Here is a 17,212-nt window from a genome sequence, read left to right as displayed (position 1 = left end):
TTTTAAGGTAATTAAGTGGTAGAATATAATTGACGCTAACACGAAAATTAATTCAATTTATGTTATTGCACCCGAAAAAAAAATCATATATTACCGTACAGGCGCACACATTAAACCAAAAAAAAATAAGGTATAATATAAATGAGTAGAGAAAAAAAAAGTTGGAATTTGGCATTAACATTTTTCAAAACAAGTACCAGTAACAATCTTTTTGTTTGATGCATATTTCAAAAAAGGAAGGAGAAAAGAAAAACTATGATTTAGGATTAACATTGCGGTTGGCAAAATAATTCTACAATTGGAAACAAGTGATCACAAATCTCTTTAGTCCGTGAGGCGCTACTATTCTATTGATTTTTAATCATTACGAAATGATCAGAATTAAGAAATTTAGAGATGGAACTTGGGAATCATATACAAGACCAAAGGAAGCGTTATCATATAAATTACTCTGCAGAAAACACACATTAAAACAAAAAAAAAGTAGTAGTAATAATACTAGCTAGAGTTGTACAGGGCAAATCGATAAACCGCATCAAACCGATAAATCGAACCAAATCGGAAAAAAAATCCGACTAGTGGTTTGATTTGATTTGGTTTGGTATTTGAAAAAAAAACCCGACCATTATAGGGTTGATTTGATTTTAACTAAAAAAAGTCAAACCTAATCCAAACCGACTCAATTGTAGATATATTACTTTTAAATTATGTTATACATAAAAATATTTATTAAAATGTAATTTATAAATATTTTCTTAAAATTTTTCATATTTTTTTTTTTACATTTAGATTTGGACTTGAGAAGCTCATTTAAATAATATACAAAAAAATCCAGAAGGAAATGAACACCGGAAGCCCCAAACATGTTATGTAATTAGAAAACCCTATTCGGCTACAAATAGTTTGGTTTGATTTGTAAAAAAATCCTAACCAATTCGAAAAATCCGAGAAAAATTGATATTGAAAAACTCGATTTTTATTGATTTGGTTTGATTTATAAATTTAATAATCCAACACAAATAATTTAATTTAATTTGTAAAAAATTCTAACTAATTCGATCCATGTACACTTCTAGTACTAGCACTACAAATGCCAAAAAAAAAAGTTTAAATTGTACGGGTCATGGATATATAAAACCGAGTAACCCGGCCCATAACTCTCTTTTGGCGCAGTTTGTGCTTGGGAAGTAGAATATGCATATCTATCGACTTCTCTACTTATTCTATCTCTCTCTATCTCTATCTCTATCTCTAAAACAGTTTTTCTCTATCAAAGTGCCCATCTTTCAAACTCCTCCCATCCTTACCTTCTCACTAGGGTTTCATACACTCAAAAACACTTAAGAAACAACCTACTCGACATATTGATGTGTATGTTGCCCATCCAAAATCATAGAGCATAGTGCAGAAGTTGTGTGTGTGTGTGTGTTTCTATTTCTCTCTCTATTGGGATCTGTTCATCAAATCTGACGAAAAGGCTATGCAATCAGATTATGAGATGGCTGGGATCCATCATCAGAGAAACCAACAGCCACCACAAGTGGAAGAGCAGCAGCAGCATAGATTTATGGTGGAAAATAATGCTTCAACTTCCTCACCATTTTTCCCAATAAATCCAAGTTATCAATTCCCACATCAACATCAACAGCCTCATCCTCTTCTCCCACAAATCCACCATATACCCTTTACCCAACAGTTTTTCCAGTATCAACATCCTCATTACAGATCCATGTTAGACCACAACCAACATCATGAAATAAGGCTAGTGCCCACTCCGGAAGGTTCATTTTTTCCTCTAAGTTTTAAGTTGGGTGATAGTGGCCCAAATATTGAAGGAGAAATAAGAGGACAACAAGATGCTTTGATTCGTGGGAGTGAGCGATATTGTACACAGCCTCGACAAACTTCTCTAGCTGTCTGGCAAAACCAAGAAGATTCTGCTATTAAACAACCTTTTTGGTAATCTTTTCTGCACTCAATCACATGTAAATTATTATATTTACTCTACTACCTTCTGTTTTTCCTCCTCCCGTACACCCTATATAATTAATGAGCCTACCCTATATATTTAAATTTATTAATTCCTGCTTAGATATATGTTGGTCTGCTATCTTTTTTTTTTCTTCATTTTTTGGATTTGTAGGAAGCCCCTTGATGTGGAATTTTCAAATGGGAATGAAAGTGAAAAGAACAAGCAAGAAGAGGATCAAGAAATGTATCCACCTGAAGAAATCCATCATCAACAACAACATATTATCAAGAGCTTAGAAGAAAATAATAAATGTAGAGTACTATATGGAGAGTTAGAAGCCATTTATGCTGACAACGCTAATGCTGATATTCATCGAATTGCATCTGAATCTGTTGTCACTGCTGAAGATTTGCCAGCAAACCACAATGTATCTTTTCCTGTAATGGCTTTCAACGATTCTAATCAAGCCAGTGGGGGGACCACCACAGCCGTGGCCACAACTGCTGCTGAAATGGACAATATTGGATCAGAAAGTGCGTCTGTTGGAGGAAGAGAAGCAGAAGTAGAAGCTACTAGGGGAGAAGTTCATAAAAGGAAGAGACCAAAAGAATCTCGAACAACCACTTCCATGTCAAGATTTTTTGAGTCCTTAGTGAAGAAACTCGCAAACCACCAAGAGGATCTCCAAAGGAATTTCATGGAAACAATTGAGAGATTGGATCAGGAAAGAAAAGAAAGAGAACAAGTGTGGAGACATCAAGAATTGGAAAAGCTCCAAAAACAAGAAGCTGCTAGAGTCCATGAAAGAAGCTTGGCTTCAAGTAGAGAAGCTGCTCTTGTTTCTTGCTTGGAAAAACTCGCTGGTCAGAAGATCAATTTTCAAACATTCAACAAGGAGGATAAAAGTTGTTCTAGCTTGGCAAAGTTGAATAACAAGCGATGGCCTCAAGCTGAAGTTGAGGCCTTAATTCAGATTAGAACTAGTTTGGAATCCAAGTTTCAAGAGCCTGCTACTCCAAAAGGTCTACTTTGGGAAGAGATAAGTAACTCAATGACCTCAATGGGATTTCAGAGAAATGCCGGAAGATGCAAAGAGAAGTGGGAGAATATGCAAAAGTGTACTGTCAAGAGAACAAAAGAAATCACAAGGGAACAGGTCAATAGTTGTACTGCAACTGTTGACTTTGTAAACCAAGGAAATGATACTACTGTTCATCATTTGGCTACTGTCAACAATCTACCTAAGGGGAATGGTGGAGAAAAAGATAAACATGAAAACGGGGAGTACAAAAATGGAAGTAAGAAAGAAGATATGGAAGAATAATGATAGAATGAATTAAGGAGAATCCAGACAAATGAGATAACCAAGCTAAGAATATCACTGGTTCCTTTCAGGTGGAGGCTTTTTTTTTGCTCTTTACTTTTTCTCTTTTCTCATCATTTCTTTTTATCTGTCCTGGTATTTGTTCATCTTGTCATTTCGTTTTCTTCCAACATTGATATGAGTTTCCATGTCGTTTTTGATATTTTCTAGCGTTTTAAAAATCTCAAGTATTGTGTAGGGCATACCAACACAACTTTGTCCCAAAAGACATGCAAAACATTGTGCCTTGTATAATTAGCACATAGTAGTTGAAGTAGTTCAACTTCATTTCTTTTCATTTTAAGTTATCATACGTTGGCGCTTTCCTGTGTTTAAGTTAATGCAACGATTATGGATTTAAAAAACCACTATTCGTCACATGAAAACCGGGGAAATGATGCTTAGGGAAACACTCTCTCTTTCAATTTAATTTTGTGCGGCAAAATTGGAATTTCGAGATTCAAATTTTAAAACTGTCTATAAATTTGAACATAGACACGGTAGTTTTTTTGAGATAAAATTTATATATTTGAAAATTATATTAAAAGTATTACTAATTAACAACTTAAAATATTTAAAAAATAAAAATATTTAGTTAAAAAAAGTTGGTTAACTCTCAAAATTGTATTCGTATTACATAAATTTGGTGGAGGGAGTATTAAAGTTTAATTTGTTTATCTTAATTTAATTTAACATAAAGTTTAAGAAAGTAAAAAAACCCTTTTAAATCAATATATTTAAATATTGTTTAATATTGTGGTCTTAAATATATCATGGAGAAAGTTAAAATTAAAGATTCGTATAAAAAGAAAAAAAGACGTTTTTTAAACAGATTAAAAATGATAGTAATATAAAGTAAGGCCGTCTCAACAAGTTTGGGGTCTAAAGTCAAACTTCACAAAGAGCCTTATCTTTTTTCAGTGACATATATAAATTGAATAACTATAAAATCCGCAATGTAATCATACAAATGAAGTCTGGAAAGGGTAGCATGTATGCAGGTTTTATGAAGTAAGAATGTAAGTAATGTAAATTTCCAATGAAAACAATAAAATATAAAGTCAAAATAACAAAACCCAACTTAAAATTTTGAAAAGTTTATATAATGATATTGAAATACTGTTGCGTTGAATTTGATAAGTTGATATAATGATATTCAAATAGTGTTGATTTATTGCGGTACTTGAAATTTGAAGAAGACACCAAAAAATAAATATGATCTTTTTATAGATTTTGGATAAGTTAGAAGATTCGACAATTTAAGAGATTTTAGGATATTCAATAATGAGAGGAAAACAAAGTGAAAGGGGAATAAAAGGTAAATATAAGAATAATAATGCGGGTTCATGATAATCGACAGGATAATGGGGCAACAAAATAGAAGATAGAATTGTAAGAAATGATGCTAAACATTATTTAATTTCTCAATTATTACAACGATCCTTACATTAAATATTGTAAAAAGTTATTATATTCTCTACCTAATATTTTTCCAAATTTATCAATACATGATTTTTTTTAACTTATATATATATATTATACATTTTTAGAAAAAAAAATGGGGCCCCAAAAAATTGAGGCCTCAAGCAATTATTTTTGTAACTTTATGATTGAGACGATTCTGACAAAAATAAATTAAAATAGAGATATATAATAGAATAGAAATTATTTACAATAGGTTAAAATTAAAATCTGGATAAAATGTACGTGTCCACTAACGCCAGGGATCAGTTCCCTTGCCAGGTAACAGTGTGGAAAAACTAAAGAACAGAAAGAAAAATCAAACGCAAGATTTTTGATAAGGCTCAATTATAACTCTCGAAAGAAATATAGACGATCGTTAGAAGTATATTTTACCCAACAAAGAATTGGGGTCGATCCCACGGGGAATAGATTAAAACAAGACTATTAGCTATCACTTATTCAACTATAGTTGCTACTTTCCAAAAATAAAAATTTATAAAGTAAAAGTGAGGGATTTGGTTTTGATTTAAGAACAAGTAACAATGTAACGACAAGTAAACAATACTTAGGTTGCAAACAATATGAAGACTAGATTAGGATTGTGATCCCCATGACATATAACTTAATAGACATCCCACATTCATGATATCAATTCAATGTATTGTATGCAAAATCTAGTGAGTTAGGTAATAACTAATTCACCTTCCGGTCCTTCTTAGACATATCTCATTCATCTCCTTCCAGTCTCAGAATGTATGATTTACTAACCCTAGATCCTAGAATACTATCTCCTCCCGGTCTCAAGTAACTTAGACAAAATTTATTCCTTTTTTCGAAGCCTGACTCTTTGAATTTCTGTTATGATATTCTTTTTCTAATCATTACCTCCCTCCCGAGCAAGCTATGAATACAGACAAGTTCTCAATGTGTGCACTTACTAAGAAATACTTTTTGTAATTCCCCTAATTATATAAGATAGTATTCACACTTCGATGGAACACTCCTTAGTAAATATATTATGTTTTACTCACTTTTTATGAACTTGAAATTTTGCGAGATTATAAAATTTTCTTACCATAGATAGCGATTGTAGTTTAGGGGAATGTATTGGAGTATTTATGTAAACTACTAATTAGAATTACCCTTAAAATAAAAAGGAGCTTATATATATATATATATATATATATATATATATATATATATATATATATATATATATATGCATATATGCATGTATGTATGCATTTGGGCTGCCCACTATTACCTTTTGGACAACCACCTTTTTATTAGGAGATGCCAAGTGGTAAATGTCACTTTGGAAGACTTCTTTTACACCTCCTCTCACAATTTAGGTTTCTTCAAGATAAATGCAGACTTTTAACCCTCTCTTGAGCATAATCCCTTACAAATTCACCAAGAAAACTTGTCCTTTCAACTAGAACTCAAAGTAACCCCTCTCGTGCGGTAAGTGTTCAAATCCATTTTTATGACTGTGTAGCTAGTAGTTATTCTTAAATATCTCATTGTGTATACCTTTTATTTTAGTAAATAAATAATTTTTGGAAAGATAAAACACGTACCTACAACTCTTATGTTTATGTTGGAGCCTGGATTTGCTGTTATGAAGTCGAAAAAAGAGGTTGAAACTAGGATAAGTTCTGTCCAGATTCTTGATTTCAAAATTCCTCATGTATAAATATTAGTGTTTTGATAATATCGTTTTATATAAAATGTCTTTTGCGGCGATTTATTTTGTGATGCAAACTTACGACATAGATCTAAATGTTTCATGAAGGGCATAAAATCTAGTGTTGCCCTTTTTATTTTTAAAATTTAGATACAACCTAAGGTACTTGGCTTGCCGAATTTACTGTTTTGGTAACATAATATGGTTGAAAACATTCTAGTCTTATTTTTAATATTAAATCTTATTTTATGTCAATATTATGGAGATTATGGAAATTAAAGAAGGCATTTAATGGTATTTTCAAGGTATTTATATCGTGTACAAGTTGAAGAACTTGAGACACTGATTGGTCTACGATTTCATATCTTGAAGTCATGTTGGATTGTTGTATGCTAAAAGGTTGAGGTTTGTGTATAATCTTGTACTCTACTCTTGTAAATTACTGGTATATTTGAAAGCCTATCTTGTGATTTTTGTTATTTTTTGTTACTTTGTATTATCATGTTGGTATCTTGAAGACTTGCAAGACATTTGTTTAACTCACCACTTGTACGTATTGCTTGATCACTTGACGTTCTTGTGGACTTTGTCCTTCTTGTGGCTATGACTTTGTCACTATTGGCATGCCTCTTGATTCAAACCCTTTGCTTTCTTGATTATGGATTTTTAGTTCGTCTTAAGTATGAAAATTGTCCATTTTGAGTACGAATTAGGAAGCCATTTTTAATATGGTTCTTGGTTCTCTTGATTATTTGGTCTTTACCCTTCTTGATACATGGCTCCGTCCTTCTTGATACTTGATCATGTTTGGTATGACGACATGACGTAAATATTGTGCGATATTTGATGCTAAATCTTGTAAATGTGGTTCTCTGAATTATTGACACTTAATCTTTTAAATATAGAACTTGATACTTGTGATATAATTGTTGGATTGATTTATTTGTTATGTATACATTTGTGCTACTCATGACTTGAGAAATTAAATTGGAGAACCTAAAAGCTTCAAACTTTTAGTTTTGCACCACTAAGATTTATGCTTAGATATATTTATTTCTATCGTAGGAAATGTCTGAGCAGATGCTTGAAGTTGGCCATTGGAGATAACGTTTTGGGAGCTTTACGGAAGATCACATTTGCATTTAGGCATCTATATTTTGTAGTAGTTTTTAGGACATGTATATGTTCCATGGGGTGCTTGTGTATATGTATTTATTTGTGAGAGTTGATCCATTCATGACATCATGGGTTGTAACTTAAAGTTGGTTGCTTGTTTTGTTATTTTGGAGCATGTAAATTCCATGTCTTATGATGTACTAAATTTACCATTGGAGTTAGAATATTTGTTTGAAGCATGAATTAGTTAAATTTGGTACTTATAAGTTGGTAATAGTTTATAACATTAATTGTAGTGATATCGAATGATACATGAATGTCTCGTAAGTTATTTTCTTAAATTATTTTGAAAAGTCGCCCCGTCCTAAATAGGAAATTTTATTTAATTTAATTGAGATCAAAGAATTTTAAAATGGCTAAAATCTTACACCTTTCACTATTTTTTAATGGGCTAAATTTTACTACTAGATTATATAAATTTGTCTTACGGAGAGTTTTTTTTGAATATCACAAGTATTATATACAGTCTCTTTTTAAGTAGTAGAATCCTCCCAAGAGGATCTCTACACTTTTAAATGAAAAAATTACAATACATGCAAAAACAAATCACGAAGATCAATTCTAAGTTTGCCTATCTAGTTAAGTCGTCATGGTTCCCACAATCCTAATTGTGGGATTATCCTAGCATAATCATGATGAATAACTCAATAAAAGATGGATAAATCATGTAAAGAAGGTAAATAAGAATGAATAAAACTCACAATTGAAGAATAAGACTTAGATTCAAATCACCAGAACTAGAATTCAAAGAAATCGAGTTGTGTGTTCTTCTTCCAAATCTGTCCAACTGTGTGTGGTTGATAATTCAAAGTTCAAAAGTTGAGTTTAAAACATGCAATGTAGCCTCTAAACAGTAGGAAAGGTGTACCCTAAAAATATAACAAAGGTGGGTATTTATAGAAGTCTAAAATTAGTCCTAAACAAACTAGGAAAACAAGTCTTACCGGACTTCGGATTGCACTGAACGGGCACCACCATGGCCATTGGTGAGCACCACAGATCGGCTTGGTCTTTTACTTGGCCTTTTATGGAAGGCATCATGGTGATTACCACGGATCGTGGTGGTGTTTCTTGCCTTGGCCAATTTGTTGCTTCCTTTGGCTGGAAAGCTCTCTTCATGACTAGCTAGCCCTCTTCACGGGTAGTGGTGTGCACCACGATACTTGAAGGGTCTCGTGGTGTGAACCCTTGGTCCAAACATGGTAATTTAGTCTACAAACATTCAAACCAAGCTTCTTCAATTCATGATGAAGTTCTTACTTTGATTTCTCCTTGTATGTTGTCACAAAACCTCACCAAGATCAAGTCAAGTTAGCAATTCTTGAGTATTTTTCTTTCCATGTGCTCTCTGGTCAATACCTACATACCACATTAAGCCAAACTCAATCAAATTTCCACTTAAACCAATCCAAATATTATCAACTCAAGCGCACTTTAATTTCCCTAAAAACAAAACAAAAACACATATCAAACTAACAAAATGAGCTCGAGATCTTCCTGTCACACGGGTGACCCGGATTCAATCCATGGCAACGATGCCATTTTGATAACGCTCTGTTATACCTCTCGAAAGAAATATAGGAGATTATTAACAGTATATTTTACCCAACTAAGGGTCGAAGTCGATCCCACAGGGAATAGGTTGAAACAAGACTATTAGCTATCACTTATTTAGTTGTAGTTGCTACTTCTCGAAAATAAAGATGCATAAAGTAAAAGTGGGGGTTTTGTTTTTGACTTATGAATAAGTAACAATGTAACGACAAGTAAACATTACTTAGTTTGCAAATAATTTGAAGACTAGACTAGGATTGTGATCCCCATGACATATAACTTAATAGACAACCCATATTAATGATATCGATTCAATGTATTACATGCAAAATCTACCAAGTTAGATAACATCTAATTCACCTCCCGTTCCTTTTTAGACGTTCTCATTCATATCTTTCCAGTCTTAGAATGTATGCTTTACTAACCCTCACCCTATATCCCAAAGTACTTTCTCTTCTCATTCTCACGTAACTTATATGAAGTTTATCCCTTTTTTCGAAGCCAAACTCTTCAAATTTCTGTTGTTATTCTTTTTCTAATCACTACCTCCCTCCCATGAAATAAATGAATACGGAAAATTTCTCAATGCATGAATTCACTAAAAAAGACTTTTAAATGAAATTACAATACATGCAAAAATAAATCACAAATATCAATGCTACATTTGCCTATCTAGTTAAGTCCTCATGGTTCCCACAACCCTAGTTGTGGGATTAGCCTAGCATAATCATGATGAATAACTCAATAAAATATGGATAAATCATGTAAAGAAGTATTAAAAATAATAATGAATCAAACTCACAATTGGTGAATAAGACTTAGATTCAAATCACGAAAACTATAATTTAAAGAGTCCGAGTTGTGTGTTCTTCTTCCAAATTTTTCCAAGTGCATATGGTTGATAATTCAAAGCTCAAAAAGTTGATTCTAAGTCAAAAATGTAGCCTCTAAACATTAGAAAAAACTTAGGAATGGTGTACCCTAAAAATATAAAAAGGTGGATATTTATAGAATTCTAAAACTAGTCCAAAACCTACTAGGAAAATAAGTCATGTTGGGCTTCAGATTGCACTGAACGGGCACCACCATGGAAAGTGGTGAGCACCACGGCTCATGGTGGTGAATCTTAGTCTTTTATTTTTCCTTTGATGGAAGGCCACACCACAATGTCACCCACCCAATGGTGGTGTCTCTTGGTGATTTCCTTGGATGGAAGGCTCTCTTCACGACTGGTTGGCCCTCTTCATGGGTAGTGGTATGAACCATGGCTCATGAATGGTCTCGTGGTGTGCAACTTTGGTCCAAACATGGAGCTTTAGTCTCCAAACATCCAGCCCAAGGTTCTTTAATGCATGATGAAGTTCGTACTTTGATTTCTCCTTGCAAGTTGTCGCAAAACCTCACCAAGATCAAGTCAAGTTAGAACTTCTTAAGTATTTTACTTTCCTTGTGCTCTCTATTCAATCCCAACATACCACCCTAAGCCAAACTCAATCAAATTTACACTTAACCCAATCAAAATATTATCACTCAAGCACCAAACGATGAGTAAATACAAGCAACTCATAGAAAATATATAGAAACCCTACACATAAACCACATGCCCAACTTTACATATGCGATGCACTCATGCTCCAACCAACTCGCAAGGATTACTTCATAACATTGTACTAATCTTAACTAACAAAATCAATGCAAACAGTCATATACTAACCAATGTAGCTACCAAACAATACAATCACAATGCCCCAGCATAAAAAATTCTCTTACACAGTGTATAAAGGATAAATAGAGACTGGAAAAAAACTGTTCGCACTCTCAAAAAAAGTTCAAACAATGCAAAAGTAAAGACGATAGGCTTGCCCTTATTTTCAATACTTCAACTATTAAATAACCTTTTTAGGATCACAATATGATTTTTTAGGCTTTTGACATAGGTTCGAGCTCAGGTAGGGTACATTTAAGATAAAAGTGACTATTTTTTCCTTCAAAACACTACTTTGGCTTCGCTATTTGTTTTTAACGCCCCAAATTCTTATTTTCCCCTTCTTTTCTCATTTTTTCTTCTTAGGAGTGGTTTTCGCTTTTTTTCAATCTTATTCTTTCTTTACAACTCATTTTTTCACTTATCTTCTTTTTCACTTGCGTCCACAACCCATGCTTTTATTTTCTTCTCATCCCACCATTCTTTTCATACAAAACTTTTCTACTTTTCCTTATGGTAGCCACCCTCAACTTAGGCGTGTAGCCTGAGTTGAAGTACATAATCTTCTAAGAGGGACCATGGCCAACATAAATGTTCACAAATTTATTTTTCTTATAATAGCCACCCTTAACTTAGGCTTTTAGCCTAAGTTGAGGTACACATTGTCCTTGACAGGACCAGGGCCAAAATTGGGATTCACAGACAAAACGGGAAGGTGAATTATGTATAATCAAAGAAAAGGTCTATTAAAGCTCAAACTTTTGGTTCAAAGGGTACAATTTTATTTGGTTGGTTAAATTTAGGCTAACTGGCTCATTATAAACAAATGCCTATGATTCTGTCCTAATCCAACTATACAATTGTTTTAATGAGACTAGCCAGGAAAGTTCTAGCTTACAAATGCATCAATCAAACCACACAAATTTAGCTCTCACACATATGGCACTGATCTTATGCTATTTAGTACTAATCAACACAATCATAACCAACATTTGACCAACAAATCACTATGTAAAATGTTATAAAAATCTTAGCAAATCAGTTATCACAATTGAGAAGCAATCACACAATTATCTAAATTTTTTAAATAGGGGCCAACTACAAACTCCTATATACACTTGCATTCACACAAACAACCTAAACATGCCAGTTCTTCTAGATACTATACCTTCAGATAAAAAAACATAGAAAGAAAAACTCTAAAGGGTTTCAAGATGCCCCACTATCTAGTAAAATTTGTGCATTGTCCCCAATGCACTCAAAAACTCCAAAATTGAAAATAAGGAAAGTGATCATACCTGCGATACCCTAAGCATCATTAGTAGGTCATATGACTACTCAGACTTCATTAAGTACCCACATGATTTACCTCCCATAAAGTGCCTAATTTAGTGTCGCTTCACGACATCCTCAAATACTATTTCTTCATTCTTGGATTTTGGACAGTGTCACTAGGCAATGCACCATTCTTTCTTTGATTTACCGTGGCAGATAATTTCCCCATCTTCTTTTCTAAATACTTGATAGATGTTGAGTGTGACTCTACAACTTGGGTCATTTTGGACATGTCGCCCTTTAGCTCTTTGACACCAGCTTTTGTAGATTCAGTTTTCTACAACACTTTGGTGATTATCTCTTTCATCCTTGAGTTGATCTCTCCAGCTCCACCTCAATCTCTTTTTCCAGGATGCATATAAAGACCGCTCCGATCATTTTTGTATTGATCCTTATTATGCCAGTTACCTTGATCGCGGTGTTTAGCCTTTTCATCCTTGTGATAGCTCCGACCTTGGTTTCCAGAATTGTAAGTCTAGAAATCTCCTTGGTTGTTCATGTACTTTACTTCTTCATCACCAGGTAGATCATCATAAAGACTTGTAATACCAACAACTTTCACTTTTTCCAGAGCTCCAACTAATAAGTGCTTGGTCAACAGATCCAGCTGAGTCCGCATATGAGCCATGTCTTGGTCATGCTCTTTGTTATTTCACTTTTGCTCTTCTAACATCTTAAATATGAAACCTGTAGAGTCTGAATATCTAGTATACCAGGCCCGGTTGTTCTTTGTAAGCTTATCCAAGATGGTTATGGCTTCTTGGGAAAATCTTGGCCTTAAATGAACCTTCACAAGAAACGTCTATGACTGGTTTGGTCACAAAGTTGCAAGACCTGTAAAATAGCTCCTTCAAGTGCTTATTAGTCAGGTTGTGATTTAGATAATGCTTTAGCTTCTTCCTAAATCTCTCCCAAGTGTCATGCACTGCTCTGGTAGGTAACTACTTGTGAGACCCAATCTCAGCCTTGATTTTCAACTTCTTAGATGGTGGGAAAAACCTCTCTAGAAATGCTTCCTGCAACTCCATTCAAGTGGTGTTAGAATCACGTGAAAGCTCATTCAGCCACTTCATTGCCACCCCAAATAGAGACAATGGAAATAAACATAGTCGCATAACTTATTGGCTAACCCTAAGAATCTCATATGACTTGCAGGTGGTGGTAACATTCATCAAGTGTTGGTTGGCATCATCACTTGCTGCCCTACTAAATAGTCCTTAAAGGTTCAATATCTATAGCATGGTGCTAGTGATTGTGAACTTAACTCCTTGAGGTAGTAGTGGGAGGACTATAGCTCTAGTAGCTCCTATGCCAAATGTATCAGCATTATCATCTACTAGGAAAACTTTCATTGGCCGCTGATCTCTACCTGTCAATGCTCCATTGAGTTCATCCCTGTTGTCCGCATTATCCCTGACCTGATTCTTAGCGAGCTATCTCAGCCTTTGCACCTCACACTCTTGCGCATTCATCTTTCAAATGGACTTTTGTAGTTCAGGATAGTAGGGAAGTAGTGGTTCACCTGTACTGCGAGTGTTTGTCATGCAATATTTATTTCCTTCAAAAATGCAAAAAAAGAAACCAAAAGAAAAATTAGAAAATAGAACTACAAACTAAACTAGCAACTAATAGACTATTTCAAAGCCGTATAGCCCGGCAACTATACCATTTTGACAATGCTCAATTATACTTCTCAAAATAAATATAGACAATTGTTATCAGTATATTTTACCCAACTAAAAGTCGGGGTCGATCCCATAGGGAATAGGTTGAAATAAGACTATTAGCTATCACATATTCAGTTGTAGTTGCTACTTCCCAGAAATAAAGATGCATAAAGTAAAAGTGGGGGTTTGGTTTTTGATTTAAGAACAAGTAAAAATGTAACGATAAGTAAACAATACTTTGGTTGAAAAATATATGAAGTCTAGACTAGGATTGTGATGCCCATGACATATAACTTAGTAGACAACCCATATCCATGATATCGATTCAATGGATTGCATGCAAAATCTAGCGAGTTAGGTAATATCTACATCAACTCTCAGTCCTTATTAGACGTATATCATTTATCTCCACTCGGTTTTAGAATGTATGCTTTACTAATCCTTGCCCTAGATCCCAGAGTACTATCTTCTCCCGATCTCAAGTAACTTAGACAAAGTTTATCCCTTCTTTCGAAGCCTGACTCTTTGAATTTCTCTTGTTATATTCTTTTCCTAATCACTACCTCCCTTCCGGGAAAATAATGAATATAGGAAATTTCTTAATGTGAGAACTCACTTAGGAAGACTTTTAAATGAAGAAATCACAATACATGCAAATACAAATCACGAAGATCAATTCTACATTTGCCTATCTAGTTAAGTCATCATGGTTTCCATAACCCTAGTTGTGGGATTATCCTAGAATAATAATGATGAATAACTAATAAAAGATGGATAAATCATGTAAATAAGGCTTATAAATAACAATGAATCAATCTCACAATTGAAGAATAATACTTGGATTCAAATAACCAAAACTAGAATTCAAAGAATCTGAGTCGTGTGTTCTTCTTCCAAATCTGTCCAAGTGTGTGTGTTGATAATTCAAAGATCAAAAGTTTAGTTTAAACCATGCAATGTAGCCTCTAAACAGTAGGAAAAACGTAGGAAAAGTTTACCCTAAAAGTATAACAAAGGTGCATATTTATAGAAGTCTAAACCTAGTCTTAAACTAAATAGGAAATAAGTCTTGCTGGGCTTTGTATTGCACTGGATGGGAACCACCATGGACAGTGGTGAGAACCAATGCTCGTATTGGTCTTTTACTTGGACTTTAAATGAAGGCCACACTACCACGGCACCCACCTCATCCAGTGGTGAGCACCACAGCTCGTGGTGGTGTCTCTTGGTGATTGCCTTGGCTAATTTGTTTCTTGCCTTAGCTGGAAGGATCTCTTCACGATTGGATGGCCCTCTTCATGGGAAGTGGTGTGCATCATTTCCATTGGACGTTCTTGTGGTGTAAACCCTTGGTCCAAACATGGTGCGTTAGTATCCAAACATCTAGACAAAGTTCTTCAATGCATGATGAACTTCGTACTTTGATTTCTCCTTGCAAGTTGTTGCGAAAACTCACCAAGATTAAGTCAAGTTAGAAATTGTTGAGTAATTTTCTTTCCTTGTTCTCTCTTGTCAATACCAACATACCACCTTATTCCAAACTCTATCAAATTTCCACTTAAACCAATCCAACTATTATCAACTCAAGCGTACTTCAATTTCCATGAAAACTAAACAAAAATGCATATCAAACTAACAAAATGCACTTGAGAGCTTACAATAATTCTATATTTTGGGCTTCGTGATTGTTGTATTTTGTCTAAACATCAATTTTACGTGGAAAACCCCTTGCTCAAGAGAGAAAACCCTGACTTGTCTCAAAGGATTTTATCTCAAACTTCACTAAACAAAGAGCCAAGATTTATATTACAAACTCTTACAATCTAGAAATTGAACTCACAATCCCTTCCCCTTCATTGCAACAACTCTGTTTCAATCATATCTAGAGCAATAGCTCTATTGCTCACTAAACCAATAAACCCTAGTTGACTTAGATTTTAAGATGTCTTCATAACTAACTCTAGCTATTTTGGCATAGATTCAACAACCAAGAACTGATCCAAATCCTTTATAGAATAGGAATATATCTACAAAATTAAGACCCAAAAAAATAATACTCTAAAATAAAATAATGGACTGATAACTCTATTTGGTCCTTTTGTTCTTCGAGACTTAATTTCAGAGGGCAAAAAACATTCAATGTATTTCTTCACTCAAATTTCAAAAGCCACAGAGAATGGTTGTAGATGATGCATATATAAATGATATACATAGTGCTAGAAGCATTTCATTGGTTAGACAACTATCCTTCTGCAAAAGGACTTGTCCGCGGACACCCTATATCTGCTGACTTGGTAGAGTTTATTTTGTACGATTGTTTGCTGTCATTTTTATTTCTTCTGAGTTCTCTCAAGGGATCAGGTCCCATACCTATTCCCTTAGTTTTTTAAATTATCAAAACATAGAATATCAATTTCCCCTTTTTTGACGATGATAAGCTCCTCTATAATATTCTCCTTTTTTTAGTCACACATTCCCCTTGTCAACCTTATTCCTGCTTTCAGCATTCCCCCTCGGTCACTAATCTAACAACATCTTTCATCCATATAATATATTTCCCCTTTTGAAATCATAAAAAAGGAAAAAACAGTAAACCAAGGCCAAAGCATGCATATCTCAGAAAAGTCATGGCCACTTCGGGCAACACAAGCACAAAATAATAAGCAAATGAAATAAACAAGTTCAAGAGAAAAATAATCATTTATTCCAACAAGGTAATACAAATAGTACTCAAAACATTACATAAAAATTGCAAATTAAACCATTGTGCCATAACAAAGAGAGGACAAGGAGTTTTTAAGGAGGGACACTAGGAGTATAAGGGTTTCTGAGTGAGAGATTTGAGGATGAAGGAAAAATAATCAACAGACTCTCATGATGTTGAAGCAACTTGTCCTTGAGATTAGAGGCCTGTGTAGCCAGATTTGCATTTTGTTCCTTAAGATCCTAAAGTTCAGAAAAACCTAGTCCCTCTGATTGTGCCTTGGTCAACTGTGCCCTGAGTCTAGCAACCTCAACATCTTTAAACTCAACAAGGCTGTCATTTCCTCCGATTCATGCTTCAACTGTGTCTGTTAGACCAAGAGTTCAGACATCTTACTAACAGTCTTTCCCTCTACATATTCACACTCCACTATAGTATTCATAGAAAAAGACTTCTTTACAGTTCTACTAACCCCTGTACCTAGAGGAACAATAAAGTGATTGAACCTTGAGTGAGAAAATATCCATATCCCATGCACTGTTTTCCATCCTTAACAGTAATTATCTTATGCATGTGCTCCATAAT

At 34.1% G+C, this 17,212-nt stretch overlaps 1 protein-coding gene across 1 annotated transcript; it reads left to right on the top strand.

Annotated features, from left to right (window-relative positions):
* The first annotated feature begins 1,174 nt into the window (after nt 1-1,174).
* Nucleotides 1,175-3,639, top strand: LOC129889185 (trihelix transcription factor DF1-like). The gene is made up of 2 exons (XM_055964379.1): nt 1,175-1,959; nt 2,144-3,639. Exons 1-2 carry the CDS (start codon nt 1,481-1,483, stop codon nt 3,294-3,296), a joined length of 1,632 nt encoding a protein of 543 aa, XP_055820354.1. The 5' UTR covers nt 1,175-1,480; the 3' UTR covers nt 3,297-3,639.
* The last annotated feature ends 13,573 nt before the right edge of the window (nt 3,640-17,212 follow it).

The sequence above is a fragment of the Solanum dulcamara genome, chromosome 5 (genome assembly GCF_947179165.1).
Source record: "Solanum dulcamara chromosome 5, daSolDulc1.2, whole genome shotgun sequence".
Taxonomy (NCBI): Eukaryota; Viridiplantae; Streptophyta; class Magnoliopsida; order Solanales; family Solanaceae; genus Solanum; species Solanum dulcamara.
This window is presented reverse-complemented; position numbering and strand designations above follow the sequence as displayed.

Excerpts from the sequence above, each read along its gene's own strand:
- LOC129889185 (XM_055964379.1), top strand. The coding sequence starts at position 1,481 with ATGCAATCAGATTATGAGATGGCTGGGATCCATCATCAGAGAAACCAA. Across the intron at positions 1,960-2,143 it reads GCTATTAAACAACCTTTTTG|GAAGCCCCTTGATGTGGAAT; the intron begins GTAATCTTTTCT and ends TTGGATTTGTAG.